General features: G+C 46.7%; 1 protein-coding gene across 6 annotated transcripts in view; it reads left to right on the top strand.

Annotated features, from left to right (window-relative positions):
• The window catches only part of FNIP1 (folliculin interacting protein 1), a 373696-nt gene that overhangs the window by 148576 nt on the left and 197272 nt on the right, over nucleotides 1-27848 (top strand). For all 6 annotated transcript variants that reach the window (XM_086931544.1, XM_086931546.1, XM_086931543.1 and 3 more), the window contains exon 3: nucleotides 27292-27429. In XM_086931544.1, coding sequence (XP_086787670.1) covers nucleotides 27292-27429 — 138 coding nt within the window. The remainder of the gene's footprint in view (nucleotides 1-27291; nucleotides 27430-27848) is intronic.

Genomic DNA, 27848 nt, shown 5'->3' with positions numbered 1-27848 from the left:
GTCTCTTATCATGGAATGTAAATGGCCTAGGCAATGAGACAAAACAAGAGTATATAAAGAAGTTAGTAAATAAAGTGGAAATCGCCTGCCTACAAGAGACTTGGATATGCGACGAAACCCCAACCATCGAGGGTTACTTGCAACTAAATCGACCGGGCAAGAAAAAAAGATTTGGTCGCCCTTCGGGGGGAATAATGACTCTTGTTTCAACAAAAGTATTAAGAGACGTAACCCCGCTAAAAGTGAACTGTAAATGGCTATTGGCTTGTAGATTAGACCTACTGACCTTAGATAAGAAATATGAAATGGTGAATGTTATAAATGTATATATGCAATGGGATAATGTGGCAGAGTATGTAACTGAGATGGGGAACTTCAAAGAAGACATTGATTCCTTATTTAAAAAATATGCTTCAGATGTACTGCTAATTATGGGGGATTTCAACCATAAGTTACATCCAAAGAAGGCCGATCTCTGGAATAGAGAATTGTTGGATGCATATGGAATTAATTGTGCCAGCTTCCCAGTATGTGATTCCTCGAGACAGGATATGGATCTAGTAAACTTTTTAGGGGGGAGGGGTCTCTTTTGTCTAAACGGCAGAGTTAAAACAGACTGCCCGGCAGGGAAGACCTTCAAAATAGGTTAACAAAACTGCCCAATTGATTAGGTTTTTGTTAGCCTGGAATTTCCCTCTAGTACGGGAATTCAAGCTACAGCAAAGCGAAACTAGTGATCACAATCCACTGCAATGAACGATATACGGGGGAAGAAGGGAACCTAGAGAGAAAGTGATCCCACAAGAAGTTGACTACCCCAAACGTGTGACGACAAGACTAACAGAGGAGTACCAGGGTAAATTAAAGTCCTTTCAACTTAAGGTCGAACTAGGAGACCTCCGGAGTAAAAATTGGTTTGTAGAGAAGATAGCCCAAGTAGTTCAGTGCCTCAGGATAGAATTAAAAAATGATAAAAGAAAGGGTACAAGAACCCCGGTACACCGACTGAAATGGTTTTCCATCGACTGCCAATCTTAAAAAAAAAGGGAGATACGGACAGGATCAAGAAGCCAAAGGAATAATTTCAACCAAGAGAGACAAAAACATTTAAATAAGCTGAACATTGAGTTTAAAAAAATGGTTACTGATGCAAAAAGGTCATACAAAGAGAAATGTTGGGCAAACTTGTTAGAATCAATAGAAGATAAAAACCTAAGACAATTTTGGAAACTCGTAAAAGCAGCTTCCGCCCCAACAGACGGAGAAATTAAATGTGTCGTTAGTGAGGCAGCTTGGGAGAAATACTTGAGGGATTTGTACAAGGCTCGAATTCCCCAAGGAGCCATAGAGCCCCATCTTTGGCAGGAAATATCCGAAGAACTCAAATTAGATTTTAACGAACTGCAAGTAGAAAACGCAGTAAAGAAATTGAAGCTAACTCGTGCTGCAGAGCCTGATAAACTCCCTGCATTAATATTAAAGTCACAGTTAAAGTGGCGGGCAAAATTTCTTTCTCAGATGTTCAAAATAATACTAGTAGAAGGCACAATGCCATTGAATAGGAAGGGCGCTGTAATCAGGCCAATCCATAAAAAAGGCAGTATGGATGCACCTCAAAACTACAGACTGATTAACCTCCTAGATATAGGAGAGAAGGTGTTCTCAAAAATTGTGTTAAATAGACTAAATGCTTGGGCCGACGAGTTCTCAATCATACCCATAGAACAGGGAGGATTCAGAGAGGGACATTCCACGATAGACCACTGCTTTGCACTATGGGCAATGGTGAGGAAGTCAATGGAACAAAATGGCAAACTTTGCTGCTGTTTCGTTGACTTCCGAGCAGCGTTCGATTCAGTGGACCGGGACTGCCTTTGGGAAATTCTAATTAAGAAGAATATACCAAATGACCTGCTGGTTATAATAAAAGAATTACACCAAGGTAATTGGGCACAGGTAATCAGGGATACTGAGGGGTCATTAATGCCAAAAATACCTATTGCAAACTGCCTGAGACAGGGCTGCGTTCTGGCCCTACAGTCATTCTCTATATTTTTGTCCGATCTTCCAGCCTGTCTAGAGGTTGAGGGCAGTGCAAGCCCAAGAATGGATGGAAAAAAGGTACCTTGTCTCCTATATGCGGACGATCTGGTAATAGTAGACCAGACTGAATCAGGCCTTCAAAGAAAGTTGAAATCTTTTAGTGATTACTGTGCAAGTAAATTTGTAACAGTAAACTTAGACAAGACAAAGATTTTATGCTTTGGGAAAAAGCCAATTATGTATAATTGTTTTTTAGGTGATCTTAAATTGGAATCGGTTAATGAGTACCGATACCTAGGGATGTGGTTCGATAAGAAATTAAACTGGCACACAATCGGGGGAGGAGCTACGCTAGCAACCAAGATGGCCGCTTAGGCTCCCGGCTCCGCCAACCTCCCGTCTTCAGCCAGATAATCCTATCATATATCCTGATCGTACGCCCGACCTCCGAGTAGCTGAATCGTTGCTGGGTATGATGGAGCAATCCCAGGAATTTTATTGCCCTGATTGACGGAGTTGTCGTGTTTTGGATCTCGGCCTAACCCAGCGTGTGAGCCGGGGCCTCGAGTACTGGCCCAGCCGGGTTACAGTTGAACAACATCGTCCGTGATACTCAGACAGGGTCCGGTCTCTCACAGTGGAGGTTATCCTGGCCGGATTCTGATGGCGGTCGTTTGGCCTGATTGATATCGAAGGAGTGGTGTCAATTTTAGTCTGTGGCTCTGTGGGGGGGAGTTCCATGCACGGCGCCCCGGTTTGCCGCCCCCGGGGTTTGCTGGGTTGGGGCCCTTGCTTGCGGTAGCGGGACTCACACTGAGGCTGTTTTTCCGATGATGCACCCTCCGATGCCGTCCTCTCCGCTCTTGCTTATTCCCCCAGAGAAACCGTGCTCTCCGGGGAACACGCCTGTGATTGAAATCGACAGAGCGGAGATGGGTCGGCCGAATTGTGAACCGTCATTGAAGACCGTATTGGCCGCCATTGGTGCACTTCATTCACATCTGGAAGCCATTGTTCATAAAATGATCGCTGGTATCATTGAAACTGGGTGCCCGAGTCGAGACCCTGATTTATCGCAAGAACTACAACAACCTGAATTTCCCACGAGGTACACAGTGCCGGAGGATGAGGACCCCGTGCTAGAAGAAGTGTTGATGCCCTTGGCTAGAAAGCAGAGTGCTTGCGGACTTGGTTCTTTGACTGTATCGCAGCATTCACCATCGCTGCCGATTGAGACTGATCTACTTGGTTTTTCACTCCTGGGGACTTCCATTAGTGACTATCGTAAGGCAAACACGTCTTTTTCCTCCCTAGAGGTTTTCCTACATCTACGGAGGAAACAACATCTGGACTTAATATTGGTGAGGGAGATCATATGTGTGGCTGAGGTTTGCAAAGACTCATCGTTTTTGACCTGTCCCAGACTGATCTTTATTGAACTCCTTTCGAACTTTGATTCTCCTGGGATTGTGATGGTGTTGTCAGACAGAGTTCACATGAGGGATCGGAAGGGCCAAGGATGAGATTGTTTGCCTGGGTCTGAATTCGGGGTTTAGAGGACACGGGATCTGTTACCATAATGTTTGCGGAAGGTTGGGCGGTGTTTAACGTCTCCCCTGTATAGCTCTGTCTATAACCTCTGGCTACTTTTTGGTTTCTACAGGGGTTGTACGTTGCTGGTGGGGGGAAGGGAGACCGGGAGCCTGTATGAAACTCTCCTCCTCAGTTTTCTTTTCTATTTTTAGAACTTAGTTAGTTGGGGTGACAGGCACACTGCTAGTTGGGGTTAGGCGATAGCCATATGCAGGGGTGCAGGGTGGGGGGATGGGCCTATTGTTTCGTTTTGTTTTAGCTTTAGTTTTTATGGTTTCCTTTTTTTCTCACTCTTTCAGTTTCTCTTCAATTATTTTGGGAATTATCCTGTACTTGTCTATCTTCTAGTATCTGGTGAACGTGCTTCTTTTATTATCCTGATTCTATGGGTGGATGGGTTCTGAGGATTTGCGCCCGAGTTGGGTGGTAGATTGAAATGTCTTAAATCCTGTTTTGAAATTATTAGTGTAGGCGTCTCAGCTACTCCCTTATCGCATCGTGTTTATCCTGTTTTTGTACCGATTCGCCTATTATTATGTTTGAATGTATGACACCAGGTATGTCTATTCCTTTTCCTTGTTTTTAAAACAATAAAAAGATTTAAAAAAAAAAAAAACTGGCACACTCATCTGGAAGCCCAAAAAGCGAAAGCACACACATCAATCGTTGGTTTAAAAATGTTCAACCGGGACTACGGGGATATGTCTCACCATCCTTTACTAAAGGCTTTCAGTGCAATGATACCCCGCAAGTCCTCCACGGCACAGAAATCCTTTATTTGAGCAGTAAGGGAGTCTAGGACCTGGAGGATGGGAAATGCATGAAAACCCTCTTATCCCTCCCACCATCATCAATGGTCCAAGCAATTAGAACTGAATTATGAACAAAGTCCTGGGGGGTACAAGTACAAACGGCAGTGATTAGATTCTGGAAACGCTTGGAAAATTAAAAAGGCCAAAAAGTCGCACAATGGTGTAGGAAAGAGATCCAATTTAGTAACCTTAAATGGGCAAAAGCATGTAAGAAAAAAATGGTGCAGGCCTATGAGGGCCTAAAGGTGGAGATGTGCCAAGAATCCCAACAATTAGTCTGCACTAAGAGCGATCTGAAGTTTGATGGGCAAGACATTTCTAGAAGGTCCGATATGGAATACCTGGCTAAGAAAAAATCAGAAGATTTTATGATGTACTCTTGGTAAAAAAAAAAACTGGTTTCCTTATCTGGATATCTTACTAAATCGCTGGTATAGACAGGAGATTCTAAGGATGCAAATTGGAATTGATCTGTGATTGATAAACAAAGAAACTAAATCGAAAATGTTAGACTACAAAGGGTGTTACAAGTGTAGCCTGGGCACTAAAGGGGATCTAGTGCACATCCTGTTGGACTGTCTAACTATACTAGAACTGCGTAAATTATGGCTGCGCCCAATATTTTTAAAATATGCTATAAGAACACGGGCACAGGAGCTCCAACTTCTCACGGAAATGCCCTCTATCTAAATTGCAATTGCTCTAGGGAGTTACATAAAGGTAGTATAGCGATCCCAATAAGAGAGGAGTAAATTTTAGAAAATTTAAAATAATGAATTATATAGCTTGGCTAAGAGAAATGGTTGTTTTCATGTATTAATAACTAAGGATTATCCTAAGAAAGCGATATTTTTATCTGCTTTTAAGAAATGTACCCAGTGTGTGGAAGATTTTAAATTTATTGTGGAATATTTTTATCTGTATCTACTTTTTTCTGTTATGTTTGTAGAATATTTTAAAGCCGTAACTATTCCTTTGCACCTGTTTAAATATTACGATCTAAATAAACATACCTTTGACTTTGATAAAACATGTAACTTCTCAGCCTCTCCCCTCTCCAAAACACTAAATATCCGTCAATTAGATGTGTACAAGTCCTGCACCACTTGCAGGGCACATGAGATCTACAGAATACAGCTTGTACATTTCCGGGAAAGAGCCTAAAGACCTGGCTTTTCAAGAAGTAGAACTCTCTCAGCTGTGCTTTGTTAGCGCCAGGAAACTGTTTGGTGTGTTTCTTGTGCTTTAGAAATGTAGTAGCATAACATAACCATCATATACACCAATGCCTAAACATATTTCTGTTGTCAAACCATATCACTGTGGCTAACAAAAAGTGGGCAGTTAAATCAGAAAGACACAAAGAGAAACCGAGAGAAGGAAGAAAGGAAGAAAAAAAGAATGAATGTGGGGGATAGATAGCAACTCACTACAATGCCTATTTTCGTAAATAACTGTAACTAATGAGTATCACATGGCAAGTTATGTGGGTACCAGAGTCTGCATCAAGTGGCATACATCCCTAGTTCCGTCTGTGTCCGGTAAGACATTTATCATGGCCTCCTTGACTCATACTTTTCCTGATCAGATCAGTCTAAAGTGGAGTCAGATTCCGGATCCTGACATTACCTCTGCGCATGACTGCTAACTCCAGACCTTACCCTCCTCTGTTATCTACCAATTAATAGCTTCTCTCTAGGTGCAGCCTTCAATGAAATGGCCCAGTTCATTGGAGCATGCTCGAGCAGATGTTTTTAGGTCTCGCCTAGCTATTGCGTAAGCGATGCTTTGCGAGATATTTAGTGGGGCTTCTGAAAGTGCTCCCAAAGTCTGCAGGTGGATCGGGTACAGTGCATGTGCGCCGGGCGCGCGCCCCATTTGTCAGCCTGCAGCCTTTGGGAGCACTTTCGCGGCCGCTCTGATGTTCTCAGTGAGCCGCCCGGGCTCTGAGAACATCAAAGCGGCCGCGAAAGTGATCACCATTTGCCATGTGGCCGGGTGGCTCACTACACCCGTCTTTTCTCCCACCTCTTCACCCTGCCTGTCTATTCTCCTTGCACTCCTCTCTAACATCTCAGCTTCCAGCCGGCTCTACCCTCTCCGATGACTGCTCCTCCTGTTTGCTCCGTCCTGTCTGCGCTCATCTCCCTGCTGCCCTTATTCCTCCATACTCTTTGCACCTCTCGTCTTCCTCCGCCTGTCTGCTTCTCGTTCTTACTCCCTTTATTTCACATCCTCGCGGGCTCCCCCGTCCAGCTGGCACTGTCTCTGTGAGCCCTTTGGTACAATTTGCTGTCTCCTTCGGAGACATATGCTGTTGTACTTCCACAGAGGGACAGCTTGTTGGAAGCTGCAGGGAGCTCTCAGCATGGGAGGGAGGTGCGATTGTCTGCTTTCTTATTTCTGATGGATACATCTGCCAGTGGATTCCTCACCTTGTGAATATCCCCTGTGTCAGCAACATTTGGAAATTCTTTTGTATCTTCGCGCCGACGTGGACGACGTCACAGAAGCACGGCATCGCGCGCGGCTCCGCTACGTCACCAACTCCATAATAGGCCCACGTCGGCGTGATGACATCAGTTCCCTTTTTTCTGCGTCGTCGCCGCTAACGGTTTTCGAGGGATCCTCTGTAGCGTTGATAGTAACTTTGTTACTATTGTGGTTTTCTGTGTCTTTTCCAGTGTTACTGTCTCCTGTCGTGATGTTGACTAAGAAGACTGGTTTCAGGCCATGCGGTGAGTGCGGGAAGATGATGTCAATCACGGACCCACATGATGACTGTATATGGTACCTGAGTTCGGTCACAATGTCCAGGGTTGTCATTCCTGTAGGAAGATGAATCCGAAAGCCTTTCGTGAACATGAGGCAAAGCTCCTGGTTGCCAAATTGAAAGGAAAAGAGGCCAAGAAGAGTTCGAGGTCACGATAGAGGCTGTCGAGGTCTCGATCGAGGTCGGCTTCGAAGTAGTCATCTGGGTATGCTTCCAGATCAACGAAAAAAAAAGCATAAGAAGAGAAAGCATGGGTCAAGGCTCCATTCAGGAAAGGAGTAGGATTCGAGAACGAAGTCGCCTGGTAGAAGGCATCGAGAGGATATGGTATCTCCTTCTCCAGTACGGAATCCGGAAGGTGAGGCCTCGACTGTGGAGTCGCCAGAGCATTCACCGGCTCTGGTGTCGAATCCCTCTCCGGTTCTGTCTAATTCTCCAGTTCAAGAGGAGGAAGAGGTTCCCGTTCCTCAGGGCTCGACGACTCCGGCTCAGCAATCCGAGGAACAAGAGGAGTCGATTCCGGCGCAGCCTCCTAGAGAGCAGCCGGTGGGTTTGTATCCTCCTTTTCCGGGTCCAGAACAAGAGCCTTCTCAGTATTTAAAAGCCATGCATGGTGTTTGTGAGAGCCATGTACCCCTCTGGAGCACCAGCTGGTCCCATGGGTCCGTTGGAATACAATTTGGGTGTTTCCCAAGCTTATGCTCCGGCTCCGTTCTTGCCGTTTATGCTGGCACGGACACCGCCAAGGCATCTCTCGGCGCCGCCAAGGTCTTCGACGCCGATACCTTCTTCACCGGCTCCGTACCGACCTCGAGAACGTCGGTATGGTCTTCCGACTTGGAGTTCGACGTCGGCTCTGTGTTCGACGCCGGCTCTGGCTCCTTCGGAGTCGATTCCGGATCTGAAGACGTCGCTCCGGAAGGAGAGGTCGTGGCGTGAAGCTCAATGCCCTTTGGAGGAGCAGAGGTATAGAGAAGCTGAACTTGAAGAGGGTGAGCTTCAAGAGTCTGAGGATTATTTTGATGATTTAAGAGAGGCAAGTGGACTGGATCTGTCCCCTGATTGGGATTTAGCTCGGTGTCGGATGCCCCTTCTAAAGATGTGGCTCCCTACCATGTGGTTATCATGAAAGCGGCGGATCTGCTGAATTTGATTCTGCCGACTGCGGAGTATAAATCAGATATCTTGACTGAAGTCCTCCATTCTCCCTCATCTGTGGTGGAGCATATGCTTCCTTTTACTGATGCTTTAACAGATCCTATCCTGGAGGTGTGGAGTAGACCTCTTACGGCTCCTGTGGTTTTTAAGGCTGTTGCAAGACGATATAGAGTGGCTCCTGGGGACTCAGACTTTTTGTCCTCTCATCCTTTGCCAGAGAGCTTAGTGGTACAGGCAGCCTGCTCTAAAAAATCTGCAGGTGCTTTTCCCCAGGTACCTGGTGATAAGGATTCAAAAAAACGACCAATCTGCAAAAAAGTTTTTTCATCAGCGAGCATGGCTCTCAAATCTACGAATGCCACTTGTCTCCTGGGTCGTTATATACATGCCTTGATGGATACTGTAAAGCAATTGACCCCAAAACTTTCTGAAGAGGACGGAAAAGATTTTAATGAGGTGCTTGTTGACACTTGGGCTGCTGCTCGGCAGGTCATACAGAGCAGAATGGACACAGCGGATTCAGTGGCTAGGGTCATGGGGTCTTCAATTGCCACCAGAAGAGCTGCTTGGTTGAAGACTTCAGAGTTCTCTGCGGATGTTCAGGCTGCTTTGATGGATTTGCCCTTTGATGGCTCAGGCCTTTTTGGTAAAAAGGCTGATGCTGCATTGGAGAGGTTCAAAGACAGCAGGGCAACAACCAGGTCTTTGGGGTTGTAAACTACAGGATCTGTGAGCAAAAGGTATAGGGGCTTTGGAAGATCTTCTTTTCGTCCCTACAAGCAGTCACAGCAGCAGCAGCAACAGCAACATCCATTGTATAAATCCTACAGGGGCAGGCAAAGAGCTTGTCCTCAGGGTCGTCAGGCATCCTCCTCACCCTCCTCCTCTTCCTCTACCCACCCCCCTCCTACAACAGCAAAGCAGCCCTAGATCCGCCATTCTGGATCATGCGCGTCCTGTGGGGGGCCGGCTTACCTATTTTCTGCGAGATTGGGAGTCGGTCACATCAGACCTTTGGTTTCTCAATCTCGTAGAGAATGGGTATGCTCTTCCCTTTCGGGAATTTCCCCCAAATTACCCTCCTTGCCAAGGGTTTTGCACGGAGGACCACCTGCTGCTCCTGCAGGAGGAAGTCCTGGCACTGTTAAGAAAAGGTGCGATAGAGGTGGTTCCGGAGCAGGAAAGTGGTCAGGGATGCTACTCCCGTTATTTCCTGATCCTTCGTCTAATCCTGGATCTCAGGATCTTAAACCTTTACCTGAAGCAGGAGAAGTTCAAGATGCTCACCCTTGCACAGGTTCTTCAAGCGCTGCTGCAAGAAGACTAGATGGTGTCGATTGACTTGCAGGATGCATATTTCCACATCCCCATCCTGAAGTGGCACAGGAAGTATCTTCGTTTCACGGTGGGTTCGCAACATTACCAGTTTGCGGTCCTTCCGTTTGGTCTTACTACTGCCCCTCGAGTCTTCGCGAAGGTGATAGCTGTGGTGGCGGCACATCTCAGAAAGACGGGGATACCGGTTTCCCTTATTTGGACGATTGGCTGATCAAATCGGAATCTCCAGAGAAGGTGCTCCAGCATCTGCAGGTTCCAACTCAGTTGTTGTACAGGTTGGGTTTTTCTGTAAATGTCCCAAATCTCACCTGGTGCCCTCCCAGTGCAACCTGTTCATAGTTGCAGTATTGGATACAACTGTATTGGTCGTTCCTGTCCTGAAGGTCCTTCGTCTGCTCGGTCTGATGGCTTCTTGCATTCTGTTGGTCAACCATGCACACTGCCACATGAGGGCACTCCAGTGGTGCCTCCGCAGGCAGTGGTATCAGCACAACGGAGATCTCAGGGAGTCATTCAGGATCTCCAGAGAAGCTGGTGCGGATCTGTCTTGGTGGAGTGTGGAAGGCAATCCCTCTCAAGGAAAGCCTTTACAGCTACCTCCATCGGTGTCCACAGTGATAACGGATGCATCCACTCTAGGGTGGGGTGCTCATCTGGGGGATCTGGAGGTCAAGGGTCTTTGGTCTCCAGAGGAGAGGTTGCTTCACATCAACCTTCTAGAGTTACGGGCAATACGTTTGGCACTCAAGGCCTTCCTTCCTTCCCTTCGCGTTTAGTCGGTGCAAGTCCTGACGGACAACAAGACTGCGATGTGGTATGTCAACATGCAGGGAAGAGTAGGGTCGCATTGCCTCTGCAGAGAGGCTCTGCGCCTATGGTCCTGGGTTCAGGGCCATCAGATTTGTCTGATGGCAAATCATCTGGCCGGAGTTCTGCACGTGCGTGCAGACCGTCTCAGTCGGCAGTTCTCGGCCGACCATGAGTGGAGGCTTCACCTGAAGGTGGTTCGTCATGCCTTTCGGACGTGGGTAACTCCTCGGGTGGACCTGTTTGCCACTAACGAGAATGCTCACTGCCCATCGTTCTGCAGTCTCCAGTTTCCGATGCAAGGAGCACTGGGGGACGCGTTTCAGTTGAGTTGGGACTCTCAACTCCTTTACGCGTTTCCTCCCATACCCTTGATTCCTCGGGTTCTGAGGAAGATACGCCAAGACCGGGCCCAAGTTATATTGATCGCCCCGGATTGGCCAAGAAGGGTGTGGTACACAGATCTTCTCCACCTTTCCTCATGCCCGCCGCTCCGTCTCCCTCTCAGGGCAGACCTCCGCTCTTAGATGGAGGGGCAGGTTCTACACCTCCACCTCCAGACCTTACACCTTCATGCCTGGAGATTGAACGGGGCAACCTGAATTCCTTTTCTCTCCCACATGATGTGGTGGATGGCATTTTATCGGCCAGGCGTGATTCCACCAAATCGATTTATTCTTATAGATGGACTAAGTTTGTTTCTTTATGTGGATAGAAGTCCATTGACCCTTTAAATGCTAAATTGTCTGATATTCTTCACTTTGCACCCTCTTTGGCGCAGCAGGGTTTTGCTGTGGCTACGGTCAAGAGTTATCTTTCCGCTTTGTCTGCTTTTCTCTGTCTGCCGGATCAGCCATCCTTGTTTAAACCTCCTGTGGTCTTGAGATTTTTAAAGGGTCTCATGAATACATTTCCTCCTACTCCCTTTATTGTGCCTCAATGGGACTTGAATCTTGTGCTTACTTTTTTAATGGGTTCACCTTTTGAACCTTTGCACAGGTGTCCCTTGAGACTGTTTTCTTTTAAAACGGTCTTCCTGATTGCGATTACCTCGGCAAGGAGGGTAAGTGAGCTTCAAGCTCTTACTTCAAAGCCCCCATTCTTGACCATTCATGCTGAACGAATGGTACTCAGGACCAGGGCTGCTTTTCTGCCTAAGGTTGTAACTCCTTTCCATCTGGGGCAGTCAATTACCCCTCCTACCTTCTATCCTCCCCCTTCCAAGGAGTAGGAGAGACTTCATCGCCTGGACCCTAAGAGGGCGGTGAGCTTCTACCTGAACAGGACTAAAGAGTTCAGAGTTGATGACCAGCTCTTCGTTGGTTTTTTTGGTGCCAGAAGAGGCAAGGCGGTGCACAAGCACACACTGTCGAGATGGATTGTCTTGTGTATCAAGATATGCTACTCTCTGGCGGGTAAGAAACCTCCTGAAGGATTAAGGGCTCATTCCACTAGAGCAAGGTCTGCTACATCTGCTTTGTCTAGGGGTGTACCTGTAGAGGACATTTGTAGAGCAGCGACTTGGGCTTACCTCCACACTTTCGCAAAGCATTACTGCTTGGATTCCGAAGTGAGGAGGGACGGCCACTTTGGCGCTCCGTCCTCCAGGATTTTCTGGTATAGGAGAGTGGACACCCTCCTCCGGGAGTGGGGACTGCTGTGAGACTCTATTCACAAGGTGAGGAATCGAAATTTGCCTAGCTTATGTAACGGTAAGTTTCAATTCTATTAAGGACACGGAGGCGAGGATTATGCTATATCTTCCTTCGCTTTATTAACATAAAACTCCACAGCAGCTTAGGAAAATATTCAAAACAGTGAACGAAAAATGCTTTAAGTCCCAAAGCATTTGAAGGAACGTTTTAACAGTCCAAAACCACAACTCCCAAGAGTCTCTTGTGTATTGCTAGTCCATAGTCCTTTCATCATGTCGATCACAGCTAGAAAGCCAGTCCTCTCTTCCTCTTCCTCCTCTTTCTTCGCGCAGATCACGCATTCGCCTCATTGATCCTGCTTAGCACCCTCGTTGCCTGCCGGAAAAAAGGACAGCGTAAGCGAGGCGGCATAGGTATCGAGTAATAAGGCAAAGGAGTAATCAAAGTCTAGCCACAGTACAGAAACTGCATAAAGGAAAACGCTTTACTTACTGTCATACGGGTGGGTAGCGAAACCACTGTGCGTTCTGGGTGGGATAATCCTCGCCTCCGTGTCCTTAATAGAATTGAAACTTACTGTTACATAAGCTAGGCAAATTTCGATTCTATGGCAGGACCGGAGGCTTCAGATTATGCTAGTTCAAAGCTTACTTACCACCAACTGGGCCAAATCCACCACAGGCTTGAAATAAAACCTCTTAAAGGTGGAGTCCGAGGACCAATCCGCAGCTCGCATTAGATCCTCCAAGCGAGCACCCACAGTGAACGCCTTAGAGGCCATTGCCCCTCTGGCAGAGTGTGCTCCAAAAAGATTCGTATTGATGCCTGCTTCTTGCATGACCCAACGCACCCACCTAGCAATAGTGGGGGAGGAGACAGCTTTGTGTGGCTTTCGCAAGGCAATCAACAATTGACGCTAGCCCGGGGGGCGCAATTCCAATGTTAAATCTTCATATGCTTTGAGGCATTGCACAACACACAACTTAGGGGTGTCTAGAAAAGCTGGATAGGAAATGGATCGTGACAACGTTTTAGTGCGTCGACCCACGGTAAAAGTAACCCCATCCGGGGAGAAGATGCGTGCAGATATATCCAGGGCACGCACGTCAGACACACGTCTACAAGATACTAAACATAACAGCATGGCCGACTTTGCCGAGAGTTCCTTAAGAGACAGATAGGAGTTGGCCGGCCATGAAAGGAACAAATTCAGGACCAAATTGACGTCCCAAAGGACGGAATACCTGGGTTCTGGAGGCAATGCGAGTCGAATAGCCCGCAGAAGACGACAAACAAAAGGATGCTCACCCACCGGAGAGCCATCGATGTTGTCATGGCCTGCCGAAATCGCTGACCGAATCGCATTAATTGTCCTGTAGGCAAGGCCTTTGTCGGCTAATTCAGCCAGGAAATTTAGAACGGGAACGAGGCCCGCGACCAAGGGATCCAAATCCCTTCGTAGACACCAACGCATCCACTTAAGCCAAGCGGATCTGTAGCGCTTCGTCGTACTATCGGCCCATGCTTTGGAGAGAAGGTGCTCAGCTGACCCTGAAAGGCCCGGGAGCGCCCAACGTCTCCTGAGAGCCTCCACGCCATGAGGCGGAGCGAGCCCCGCACGATGAGAGGATGCGGTTCCTGATCTGGATTCCTCAGGAGGAGAGGAAACAGGGAGAGTAGGATTGGAAAATCCCAAGAAAGTTCCAGAAGAACCGGAAACCATACTTGAGACCTCCAAAGCGGTGTAATCAACACCAGCTCCACTCCTTGGCGGCGTACCTGGGCCGCTGTCCGCACCACCATGGAGAACGGGGGGAACGCAAACGGTTTTTCCCGACTCCAATCCTGCAGAAAGGCGTCCGTGGCCTCCGCAAGAGGGTCCGGCCTCCAACTGAAAAAGCGCGGTAGTTGATGGTCCAGACGGGACGCAAACAGGTCCACCGAAAAGGGACCCCAAAGGCTTTGTAGCCACCGGAAGACGTTCGGATCCAGTTTCCACTGACTGGCATCCCTGAGGTACCTGGAGTGCCAATCCGCTACCTGATTGGCCTGGCCTGGCAGGTACTCTGCTGTCACAGCGATGTGGCGCGACAGGCAGTAATCCCAGAAGTCCTTCGCCAAATTCGCCAGAGCGCGAGAACGAGGACCCCCTAGATGGTTCACATAACGAACCGCTGAAACATTGTCCATTTTCAGTAAAACACAGGCTTTGACCGAACCCTTGGTCCAGCAACGGACTGCGAAGGAGCCCGCTAGGAGCTCCAAACAGTTGATATGTAACCGTTGTTCGTCTGAAGACCAGGCGCCGCCGGTGGAGAAATCCCCGCACCGAGCGCCCCAGCCCGACCTGCTGGCATCGGATTCTATGACGAGATCTGGCACCGACCCGAAGATCGCCCGACCATTCCACGCCTCCATGTGAGACAGCCACCAAGACATTACCTCCTTCACCTCCTCCGTGTGAGGAACCAACTGATCGTAGCTCATCCCCCTCCGGAGGTGCTGAGCTTTGAGGCGTTGAAGCGCCCTGTAATGGAGGGGCCCCGGAAAAATCGCTTGGATGGAGGACGACAGCAGTCCTACCACCTTGGCGACATGTTGTAAGGATGTGTAATCCTTGGTGATCGTCTGCCGAAGCAGATGCCGGATCTTCGCGATCTTCCGGGGCGGAAGACTCAGAACCGCCTCCACCGAGTCCACCACGAAACCCAGGAAGGTAAGTCTCTGAGTGGGGGTCAAAACCGATTTGGAGCCGTTGATAACGAACCCCAGCTTCTGAAGAAGTTGTACGACCTGTTGCAGCTGCCCAGCCAAGACCACTGGACATTGACCCATAAGGAGGATGTCGTCCAAGTAGACCAACATCCGCACCCCTTGACCCCTGAGGAACTCCACCACCGGATGCAGCACCTTTGTGAAGCACCAGGGGGCCGATGAAAGGCCGAACGGCAGCGCCGTGAACTCGAACACCCTGTCGTTCCACAAAAACTGAAGGAAACGACGATGCGGCGGGTGGATAGGAACGACTAGATAAGCATCCTTGAGATCCAGCCTCACCATCCAATCTCGAGGGAGGAGCACGTCTCGAAGGAGGTGGATACCCTCCATCTTGAAGTGTCGATAGATCAACCACCCATTGAACTCTTTGAGGTTGATCACAGGTCTCTTGCCCCCATCCGTCTTGTCCACTAGGAAGACATTGCTGATAAAACCATTGGGGTGGCGCGTTGATAGACGGATGGCACCTTTGCAAAGCAACTCTGAGACCTCTCCGTCTATCAAAAGCGCGTCGGACTCCGAAAACACCATCGGACGTGGGATCACTTCTTGAGTGGGCTGGTCGTAGAACTCTATATGGAACCCATGTGAGGTTTGCTAAACCCAAGCGTCGGCAGTGAGCAATTCCCACTCCTTGTAAAAGGTTGCCAACCTTCCTCCTATCGGAACCTGATCTAAACAAAGTACACTCACCGGAGGTATTTCCTTGTCCGGAATTCTTCCTGAATCCTCTGCCGCCGAAGCGTTGCCCTCTGGTGGGATAGAAATTATTGAAGTTTGCAGAGGTCTGGTACTGGCCTCTGCCGGAGCCTTGCCCTCTATTATTGGCCTGTTGGCCACGGCCGGTCGCGCGGCCCCTGCCGCGACCGGCCCCTCCAGAGAAACGTTGGTGAAAAACGCGTTTGATGCTGGACTGTGCCTTGTCCAGCGATGTAAAAGTGGACACGAACTTGCCCAGCTCTCTGATAAAGGGCTCGCCGAAGAGGCCTCCCTGGGCTACCGCGCCCGCCTCCGACGAGGCCAGGTCCCCCAGCTTAGGGTCTAATTTAATTAGTAATGATCGCCTGCGCTCGGTGGACAGGGCGCAATTGGCATTACCCAGGAACACGATAACACGTTGTGCCCAATTCGAAAGCACCTCTGGGGAAATGACCGTGCCATTCGCCTTCGCCTCCTCTGCCATGTCGAGGATTTTTGTGGCAGGCCCTACGGCATCTAGCAACTTATCCTGACAGGACCGGTCAATACCCTTCCGGGGATCTTTCATGAATTTGGCCAGGAAGGTGGCCATTTTCGCATCCAACTCGGGAGTCATGGCCACCTTCCCTTCCAAAGTCGGTCGCGGGCACTCCCCTCGCAGACAACCTCTGGCTTCCTTTTCCAGCGGTTTGCGCAGTCGACCCGCAACGAACTTCGCCACAGTCTCACCCGGTGTCCAAGCTGCGGACCGCGGATGAACTATCTCGTCCGGGTCCAACATGCCCGATTCATCCCGAGGGAGCTCCGTGGCTGAGCTCGATGGGCGCCAAGAGCGCACCGACTCCCCGTCATCGTCAGTGTCCGGTGAATCATACACTGCAGAAGCGGGGGCCGTGGCAACGTCCCCTGTAGCGTCAGGGTTCGCCAGGGGAGCAGGGGGCGCAGCCGTTACCTTTGCCAAAAAGGCGTCACGGAGACGCTCAAAGGCGCCTCTGTCCACTCCCTGCGCCTCCGAGGACGGTCCCTCTCTGCAGGGTTTCTTCGGTGCGGGCGGTTTCCTGCTCGACGTACCCGGGGGGTCAGTAGGCGCCCCCAAATGCGCGGACGCTAACTTTGCGCATTCCTCCACAATGCGTGCGGAGAGGCGGTCCTCCATGGGCCCCACCACCTCCGTCACACAGCGGTAAATGGAGTTATCCACCGCTTGGTAGAACTCATCGTCCTGTAGGTAGGAATAGGGCTCCTCTTCATACTCCCCTTCCATCATGAACTCACAGAAATAACCCTACAGGCACCCAAGAGGGTGTTATTCGAGAGACAACTCGGTTTTGGGCAGACAAAACTGACTGCGATTACTTTGTGGGCCAACAGGCGCGGCAGGTAGGGCTGCACCAACCCCCCAGCGCGCGGACTCTCCTCACCGGGACCGAGTCTTGCTGCCCCTCAAGCGCGCTATGCCACACAAGGATAATTGAGGTGCACAAAAGGCGCCCGAAGGCGTTTCACGCGGTCTACGCCGCAATACAGACCCCAGCGGGGCGTCAGAAAAAGGAGTACAGAAACCAGGTGTCAGAGGGGCAAGCGAGGGCAGGCTCCGGCGCAGGCAGACTCCTCAGCTCGGCCCCCGTAACTGAGGAGACGCGCCGAAGAGCCGGCGAGACGCGTGGGCGCCCTCTGGCGGCTTTATCAGTCACCGCACACAATTGGGAAAAGAAAAAAGTCGCGTAGGAACGAACAGAACGTTCCCGCGACTGGGGACTCTGCAATGGAGAAATGTAAACCATGCGACGAGCCCCCAACAAATTGTATATACGATACAACCAGTAAATTTCACACAAAAGGAAACAAGAAAAGCACTTATCTGGCTGCGGGAGCAGCGAAGAAAGAGGGGGAAGAGGAAGAGAGGACTGGCTTTCTAGCTGTGATAGACATGCTGGAAGGACTATGGACTAGCAATACACAAGAGACTCTTGGGAGTTGTGGTTTTGGACTGTTAAAACGTTCCTTCAAATGCTTTGGGACTTAAAGCATTTTTCGTTCACTGTTTTGAATATTTTCCTAAGCTGCTGTGGAGTTTTATGTTAATAAAGCGAAGGAAGATATAGCATAATCTGAAGCCTCCGGTCCTGCCATAGAATCCACTGGCAGATGTATCCATCAGAAGAACAAGTTACTTACCTTCGGTAACGCTTTTTCTGGTGGATACAGTATCTGCCTGTGGATTCCTCACTGACCCACCCTCCTCCCCGTTGTCCACTCTTCTATATCTGATTTAATGGAATGTTAATGTTTTATTATCAAAGGAAGTGTGTTTTTATAATTGCTTTCCTGAAATGGCAATACACTGTGTGTATTATTTTGATTATTGGTAATATGTACATTGTGTGTATATCTACTGTTGTTGATCCGTCCGTGTGCCTCGAAGGCACGGAAAAAAGGGCGGAACTGATGTCATCACGCCGATGTGGGCCTATTATGGAGTCGGTGACGTCAGCGGAACCGCGCACGATGCCGTGTTTCTGTGACGTCGGCGCGAAGCTACAAAAGACTTTCCGAATGTTGCTGACGCAGGGGATATTCACAAGGTGAGGAATCCACAGGCAGATACTGTATCCAACAGAAAAAGCGTTACCCAAGGTAAGTAACTTGTTCTTTTGGCCTCTTAATTTTACTTAGAATCTCCCTTTCCCTTGCCTCGGGGTTAGAACTTGAAAGGCACAGATGTAGAAAGGAAGCAGTGCAATTTTTGCACATTGTCAAATATATTCTCTTGTTTTCTGAAAAAAGAGAAAATGCTGTTGACTTTCCAACATTAATTCTCAAATGATATGTAGACTAAAAGGCTCACAAGCAATTTAATGATGTAGAACTGAATCTAGAGACGTGTACCATGCCTATTCTTGTCTGCTAGTACCACCTCAGTACTGACCTGCTGCTTCGCTGGTGGTCTTCCAGCTACAAAGACTACTTTACCGACTTCTTAACGCCGAAAGGACACATTGGTGAATGCAACGCCGTACAAAACCGCATAGGATAACACAGTGTGTCACTGTGAAGGCGTATCTAAAATAAGCATCCCCATTAGGGTTCTTTCTTCAGTCAATATAAATGTCTGGTAAACCACCTTCTTTTGCTCTTAGTGTGACTATTGGGACCAATACAAACTTCAATCGTCCTTCTCAACCCTCTCACTCATACGCCACAAAGATTAGTTACTATTGTGAGTTCCTGTAGTAGCATTTTGGATGTAGTCTGATATTGTTGCAATATTCGTATAGTAATATAAGAGATAGATCATTCTTTGATGAGGAAATACTGCTGCAGTTGCATCATAGATGCATTTATGTAATATTTCACACTCCTGACAAGGCCACAAAGCACATAAGCAAACAGCACACTACCCTATGAAGGAGCGCTTAGTTGGGAAAGTCTTGAAATTGCCTGCGTGGGAAGCATTTTGGTATGAATGACGCTCTTATCTTGTTTTAAGTTGCTGTATCTACAGATGTAATCGGAGGAGGCGGTGTTGATACTGCTAGTCTTTGTAGATCCACCTGTAAAAAAGACTTGTCCATAAACTATACTATTGCTTGAAATCATGAACCCGACACCCTTCTAAAAACTTCAACAATTTTTGGGAAATCTATGAGCATCCATACTCCTACTGGAGTATGCAAGTGCAAGCCAAAGCCATCACCACCACCACCACCCTAGTACTCGAAAGACCTTGCTAACAATAAACAATCCATCGGCAAACAGGAAAGAAAATGGAGGAAAAACAGAACTCTAAGTCCCTCCATGCAAAATGCAGACACCCCATCACACCAACCACTGCAGTTCTATACCAACAATCTCAATGAAGGCACCAACTGAAGCAGAATGCTGTGCAAGACAATCAATGTATTACCCATCTGATGGGCCTACTTATTCCTCACTCCACAGATAGATAAGATAGATACATTGTTATTGTTTCAAGTTATTTAAAACCATCACAAGATAAAAAAGACATTCTCTTACACTACCTTTTTTGGTTTGATTACGATCCACATTTTTTAAATTCCCTTTTTAGCTATGCTACACAGCATGCTGTACAGCATGGCTAAAACCATTTGAAAAGCCAATAGGTCCCAAAGCCCTGATCTATTGGCTTTGCCAATGCTTGTTTTCCTAGAAGTTTTCATTTAACCAGCCAGACCCAGGGCACATCAGGAGTTCCAAAGAAGTATGCCTTGGAGTTCAGGAGTAGCTTGAGCTCTGCCGTGTAGAGGGCTCGTATTCAAGGATCATCACCCTTAACTTTTGTTTAATTCCATCATTGGTGTTTCATTGTTGCTATACAAGCCTGTATGATCTAGGAAGATAACAATTATTTTAGGGCTACTAGATGACCTCTTTTTTCAGACCTACTTGAAGGGTTGAATCCTAATCCTTGTAATTCAACATTCTAGCTTTGAGGGATCAAGGAAGGGTCCAGAGAGGACCTCTGTATTAAGGCTCTGTGAGCTCTTTCAATTACGAAGCAGTAGAGCTCGGACCTAGGTAGCCAAGTGCGTTTCCAGGGGTCCAGAAATTGTTCTGGCCGAGACCACTCCACTCTCTGGGAAAATCTAACCATGTGAATGTTGTTTTGGTGGGCGCCTCCCTCTGCAATCTTCACACATTCTGAAAGGGCCTTGGGAGAGGCAGAAATATCGTGAAATTGTCCTGTTAAAGTCATGAACCACACTCTCCAGTTCAGATACTAGGCCTTCTGATTCAATGAGTGTATAGACTCTGTTTGCAAGACTACATCGAATTCCACTTCTCTGATCTTAGCCTCCAGGATTTGGCAGTTATTGTTGATGGCTTGAGAAAATCATTGCTGTGTCAAAGGAGTGTGCACTACTAGATGCAGAATCAAATTTGCAATTTCCATCAATAGTATGTCCCTATTGGAGTGATACGCTTGACAAATATGTCACTTTATCTTGGTGAGGCAGTTAGTTGGAGTTATTTTTGGTCATCACTCCAACATCGGTTTACAAGTAATAGTGAAAACAAGCTGCTGCTGCTAAACCTCCATGGTATCGAAGATGGAGGGGGGAAAACGCAACTTGGTTTATTCCCTTGGACTGGGACACTTAGACCTCAGTCAATTTCTAAAGGTTTTTTTTGGGCCTCACCAGGGGTTTGGGAATCAATATTAAGTGTTCAGTCAGTAAATTTCCTTCTTTTGGAGTAACCACTCCCATTGCCTCCGAGCAAACAAAGCCCAAGGCCACAACTCTGACTCCGGCAGGTTGTTGTGTGATATTGCTTACTTGCCACAAAGGCGCATAGGCACACATCTGTGCCTGCACAGCACAACCCATCTGGAAGCCACTCTCTCAATTCTGTTTTCATGGCAAGGACGAATTTTGCGTAAAAATAGCTAAAAAAAAAACACAAGCGCCATGAACAACTGCTCACATTCTGGTTCTTCACTCTGTACCTGCACTCTATAATTTTGCTTCAAACAGCGGCGTAAGTAAACAATTAGTCTTAATGGCATGATTTTAGGAATTTCATGCTACAAGCGCAATGCAAAATACTGTAAATTTCACTGGCATAATTCACATAATTTAAATTTTACGTGGGCCTGCTTTTTATTTTATTACTTGATGTTGGTGTGGACATTTAATCTCAAATTACTTCCGGCTCCATATGGCGAACCAGCACAAGTGTTTCAGCTGATGTTTAGCCAGTGCTGTGACACCATGCATATGGAGAAATGCTGATTAATAGCACACAAAACTGAGGACTTCTTCCTCGCTTCAAGACTGTCATACATTAGGCAAAATCTGTACTATTCGCAGGGCTGAACTGTGAGTTATTTGAAATTTATTTCTGCAGCACACTATTGCAAATCTTCTTGCTGCTAAGTTAAAAACGCAAGATAAAATAATCTGAGTGGATAAGAGTGAAAATATGAGATGAATTAATAACAGCAAAAAAAGGACAGCAGCAATTTGTCAGCGGGCCAGAAAGTAGCAACAGAAGGAAAAATAATAGTTTTTAAAAGCTACGTTTTTTTAGAACTTTTTCTTTCTTATGGCTTCATTTGTAGCTTTTTCATGCATTACACTGAACAGTAGAACTTGCGTAAGGAGCTCAGCCTTGATTCAGCTCATTAGTTGCAAGATATAAAGTTCCAGAGTTTAGCAGTGGCTAATAAAGAAAGTAGAATCGCCATAGATAACGGTTCTTGTTTTAGTAATTCCAAATAGAGCTTGATTTGCAGACCAGACCGTCCATACAACCTGGCTTGAGAATTAGATTTATTGCGGAACTTAGCTTTAGTTTTTTTTATGAGGATTTTAAATATCTAGGCACATGGGCACGCCAAGAATAGGAGATGGTGATGGCACGCAACATTGAAAGTGTGATGGACAGTTAATACAATTTTTGGTATAATTTCCCTATTTGTTAGCAGAAAAAGTGACTGTTTATGGTTTATGCCCATTGTCGTTCCCAAGAGGTGTTTTGGTAAGTTTGAATATGTGATGATCGCTCTTTATTGCAGTGGACGTGCCATCTGGGTTACACTCCTCCCACATAAGGATTATCAATTGAAATAGTTGTGCTTTGGTTTTTTGGAAGATCCGTGTGATTCAATTGCTACCTTGATTAGTTTTGCAGTGCTCCCTAATGTCTACTTAACAGTGCCCTTGGAGTTGTATAGACTTTGAGAGAAGGCAAAAAAAAAAACTTTGCACAGTTGGTTATATTCTTCCCAGAAATGAATGTAGGGGTATTTATTTGTTTACAGTATGATGTAGCTAGTTGATCGAGAATGAACTGAGTAAATTGGGCAACATATATGTTCAAGGTTGCTCACTCTTTTGGATGAGTGCAGTGTTTAATCTCTAAATTCTTAGTTAATTGGGTCACTAATAAAGCCCTATCCTCTATTATTTTGCAAAAACTGCTGTGATGTCGGATCAGGGAACATTTAAACTCTATGCCACAATCTCTCCCTAGAGTTTGAGTTTAAGGGATTTGTAGAGCGCGCGTACACCATGCGGTTTCTTGGCGCTGTGTGAATACTGCTACTCAAGGGGCAGAAAGGCTGAAGGATACGGCAAATTTAAGAGGGGAAGGCTTGGGTGAAAAGAAAGGTTTTGAGGCCTTTACGGAATAGGGGGTACTGGGAACAGGATCTCAACAGGATCTAGAACAAATTCAGTGGTCTTGACCTCAGAGAGCACAAATGATTGCTCTGGCAGGACATGAAATAATACATTTTGGCAAAAAATTAGTGAGACTAGTTTCATACAGTAAATGAGTGTTTTTTTAAATTCTACTATTATCTTTTACACGTTCACAAACCACATTATTGTGCGTAGTGAAGGCTTGTCTTACATGAATAGAATTGTATTTCTTTACAGTCAGTAAGTAGCATCTGTGGGTTGGACATGCTCTTGTTTAATCTAATAGAATATTGTATTGCTAATGCCTTCAACAAAAGCAGCATTGAGTGAAAGTCTTTTTTTTTTTTTTTTTGAAAACCTTTATTTATCGTAAACCTAGTACACAGCGTCTGCCTACAACCACTGCGGCCCGGCCGCTATGACACTGTAAAACATCCCAAGCCACCTTGCGCTGCGGTAAAAGACAGGAATAACAACACTACGGTTTACTGGCAAGGAAAATGCAGGAAAAGGATAAAGTGGGTTTCATTTTGTAATTTTGTCGAATTGTCCTAAAGTCAGACCAGGTAGCTGAGAGGGCGAGCCACATAGCAGGATGTCCACAAGTGGAACAGCATTATCAAAATACTGGCGTAAGTCATTGCAAGCAGGATACACAAGCGCGGAAGTGCATTTCGCCCCAGTTAGCGCCCGCCCAATCAATATATCACCTCAGGAGTTGCAATCTAGCTTGTCCATGGTATAACAGGATGTAAGAGGGTTCATTCTATAGCATTAATGAAAGGATCCAACGACATACAAAAACGCAAGCGTTACGTGGAACAATTCGTAGACAGGATATTCGCCCTCAAATAGAAGTATAGGTGGGAAGGAAAAGCAGGATATGTAATTATTCAGTGACTATGTATTAAAATCGATATCTTAGCCATAGAATCAATAAACAATGCGAAAAAAACATGAACACAAAGCGCAAAAATAGTCCCAGAAAGAACCAAACCCTGACCCCCCGTCTGACCCAAGATGTATAAGAAAGAAAGAAAGAGATAGAAGAGAAAGAACAAGAGAAAGGCCATAGAAACAAAAAGAATCGAAGATCAAGCCCCAGCCCCCAACCCCCCACCCTGCATACCAGCGGAAGGCTACGGCCTACCCCCCCCCCCCCCCCCCCCCCCCCCATAGGCATGCCTGTCTCCCCAGCAAAAGACCCCGAATATGGGAAAAGGAGGAGGGCCTTCGCGCCGGCCCCAAATCCCACCCGCTCCATCGCGTCATTAAAGTAAGTGTAAGCCCATCAGGATGGGAAGCGGGCATCATAGTACGCCCATTTCAACCCCCCCAAAGTCATAGTGGCCGAGTCCTGCATCTTCACCGAGACCCTTTACACAGTACAGGAATCAGTCAGCGCTCATCCCTGGCCAGTTCGAACAGAAGTAAACAAACTCCCTGACCCAATAGTTCCAGAAGCAGATGAGCCTAGTGAGCAATTCTGCCTTGTAAGAGCCATCCAGGCGCTCAGCAAAGGAAGCAACACAGTATCGTCACCTCTATTCCAGGGTACGCTTTTCGGCATAGGAAATACATGGCGTTGTTGTGTGATGAGTGGCACACTAGACGTGCGAATATAGGGATCAGCAATCGCACAGACCAGGCCGATAAATTCAGTAGGCACTTCATCTAAAACTGTGTGTTCCTGAAAGTCTCCGGTGTCAAAGGAGTGGGCATAGTCATGTGCCAGGTCGAGAGTATCCTCATCTGCTCCTCCAGGTCTCATTCCAGGAGCAATGGCCGCCAGTGAGTCGTGGACAGTCAGTCTTCGGTGGGTCAGGGAGGAGCGAAAGTCTTGGATAGCCAAAAGGACATCTCCCAGCGTGAGCTCCATTGCTGCGCTGCCGGTATAGGCCGAGCCCGTTGTCTCTGGGGACCCCTCGGACAGAATCGAAGAAGTCTGATCATGCAGACGGGAGAAGTTTGAGTGTTTGTGGCGTACGGGTGGGTTACGGCGGAGCACACCAAAAACAGCTTTCAATCGTGCTTTAGCGCCCACCCATCCAGGAGAAGGAACACATCGAAACGCCTGGTATAGCTGACGAGCGATCACTCCGAGGCCCAGGTCACCCCCGGACAACCGGCAAAGAATGTCCGTCACAGGCGGAGGTCTTATCTCCGATCTCCGGGACAGTCACTACTGAGGGGGGTCAGCCAAATGAATGAGGCAAGGATCCGGGTTGTTGCACTGCGCACAGCCTATGTCCGCCCTTCAAATCGGGGAGCTGTAATTTCCGTCCAGGTTCACCGGTCCCTTTTGTCCGGCCAGGGCCGCTGTTGATCACCTCCGCGCCGGCTGTGCCAACACTCGGGGTCCCGGCTTGTGACCGGTTCAGGCCGCGATCTTTACGACGACGTTTCTCAGCCATCCGGGGCGGCCGCCAGCCCGGAGTTACATGGCCAGGCACCGCACCATCTCAGCTGCATGGGGATGCGGTTGAAACGAAGGATGGGCGTCAGGATGACAGGGAAGGCGAGGGCGAGCGGCGGAGCCGAGCGCTTAGGCGGCCATCTTAGTCGCCGCCGTGGCTCCTCCTCCGAAATAGTCTTTTTTGTTAACTTTATTATTGATATAATCTCATGCAGTAGCCGGAAAACGAAACATGAAGGAACAAAGCCTCATTGCGATAATCTCTCTGAACTACTGTATAAGGGTAGCTCTATTAATGTCTGTATTAAAAAAAATGACTGCCTCCAGAAAAAGACTTTGGTGTGTGCTGCAAATATATCAAGTCTTGACTACTGCATTAGTCTTTTTCGCCTACCCGCATGCTGTTAATCTGCTTAATGCTGACATTGCAAAATGCATCAGCCAAACTGCCCCATGCCCAATACCCTTTAGTATCCCACTGGGGTAACTCGTTAACAGTGGTATGAACCTAAACGTCTAATAATCTGCATTGATTAGGGTCCATTGGGTTTTTAGGAAACTCCAGAAAGCTTTTTTGCCTGCATTGGTCTATCGTGACATTCAAATTCTTCTTCCATTCACTACAGCACACAGCATTGAACAATGGTTCAAGTCACTGTAGCAATTGCAACTTCACTGTGAGTGATGGCATTCTGCCCTCTCACAAGGAGCACATATACATACACACAAAGTACCTATCTTAAAGGCTAGGGACTGTAATGGAAATGTGTGCTTTTTGAAGTTAATTATTTTTGCTTTTAGTCAATTTTTGTAAAGATTGACAAGAGCCCAGCACCAGCCCCCAAAAAAAGTTTTACAAAAAATATGGCTGAACAAAAACAAACTGACAAATCCAAAAGGCTGGCAGCTAAGCCTAGAACTATTGGCTTTGCCAATGGTTGTTTGTGAGCAGACCATGGCTAAAGGAACCATTGCCACCTGGTTTCATGTACATATGTAATGCATTAAAAGAGAAAGTAAAACATCCAGTGAAAGTATTTTTTTTTTACCTCTTTCCTGGAGCCACTCCCAAATATGGAGAAAGGCATTGATTAATAGAGCCGTAGTGAGTTGAATTCAGTCACAGGAAATTCTGCCTTTTATGCATGCATCCCTAAATTCGTGGAGGCACTTTATTTGCTATATTAAATGTGAAGCCTAGTTGTATTCTACTGATAAACGCTACAAAAACATTTGTGAGGTCCATAAAAGTTTACATCTCTTCAGCCCCCATCCCTTTTAGGTCAGTTTTATGTTGTAATATGAAGCAGTGTGTCTCAGGAATACGGAATTGTCCGAAAGGACAAATGTACAACTCCCAAAAGGGGAAATATACTATAAACAGTGAAACCTGTTTTATGTATTTACTCTGAGAATTCTGATGAATGCAGTATTGCATTTTAAGAGTCATGACGATATCATCCAGAATTTGGGGTTGGGAGGCGGAAAACTCGAGCAATGTTGATTTTTTTGAAGTTACTGAGGTTTTGAATTTACTCCCACCAACATCTGTAGTGGAGAGGGTCCAAGTATACCCAAGGCTCTTTCTCCAACTAACTATCCCAGAAGAGTGTATTTTGCTTGTCTTGTATATATGTGTGGTAACGAATATTTTACCATTAAATGTGAAGCTATGATACCCACTTTGGCACGTTAATGTGAATGTTTCTAATGGCTTATTTTACTATCCGTTTTCTTAATACACAACAATAATTTTAGTCTAGAGAGTGGGTTTTATTGAATCTTTAAGTATACAGATCTAGACTGGTAGAGAGATTATAATCCAAGATTGGTAATACATTTTGTTACATATGAGTATTACCACACTGCATATATCAGTATTACATTGGTAGTATTCATTTTGTAGGAAATTGAAGTTGATGCTTCAGAACTTAATTTTAGTCTGAAAATATCTAGTATTTGCAGTGATTAGTACAGCTTTTTTCACATTCTCAAACTATTCATTTCACAACGTTTCTTCAAAACACAATTTGGAATCATTCTTTTTCAGAAACTATGCAGTGAAGCTCAAGTGAGGGTATTTGGAAAATGCTGCCAACTGAATCCTGGAGGGGACAGTTCGACATCCTTGGATAGTTCAATAAATTCTTCTACATCTGATACAAATGAACCATGCTTGAAGTATCAGGTGAGCATTGTCGCCCTCTTTTATGTGGCTTAGCATGCATGCATATATAGTTCAATTCAAGATGCTTAGCTGGCACCAGATATCCTTTCAAACACATTGATAAGTCATTGACAAGGTTTGCTCTCTTCCCACAGTAGTATGTGACAGTATGTTGGTAGTTCCAGCTCTCATTACTTTATATACACAGAGGCACATGTTCAAGAGCCATTTGTTTTCCAGAGGTGTCACAGCTCAGCACTACTGACTAAGCCCCGTTGTATCATGTACTAAACTCTCCCCATGTAAATGAATATCAATTTAAGCAAGTATTATATTTTCTCTCCTCGTCACCAGATTGCAATGACACTGGGTGCGTTGACGTTTGACAGTATATAGATTGTTTTTTAAGTAAATGCTCATACAAATGGGTCTGTCACTCT

The sequence above is a fragment of the Lissotriton vulgaris genome, chromosome 7, assembly GCF_964263255.1.
Source record: "Lissotriton vulgaris chromosome 7, aLisVul1.2, whole genome shotgun sequence".
NCBI lineage: Eukaryota > Metazoa > Chordata > Amphibia > Caudata > Salamandridae > Lissotriton > Lissotriton vulgaris.
Note: the sequence above shows the minus strand (reverse complement) of the source record. Positions and strands in the feature narration are given on the sequence as shown.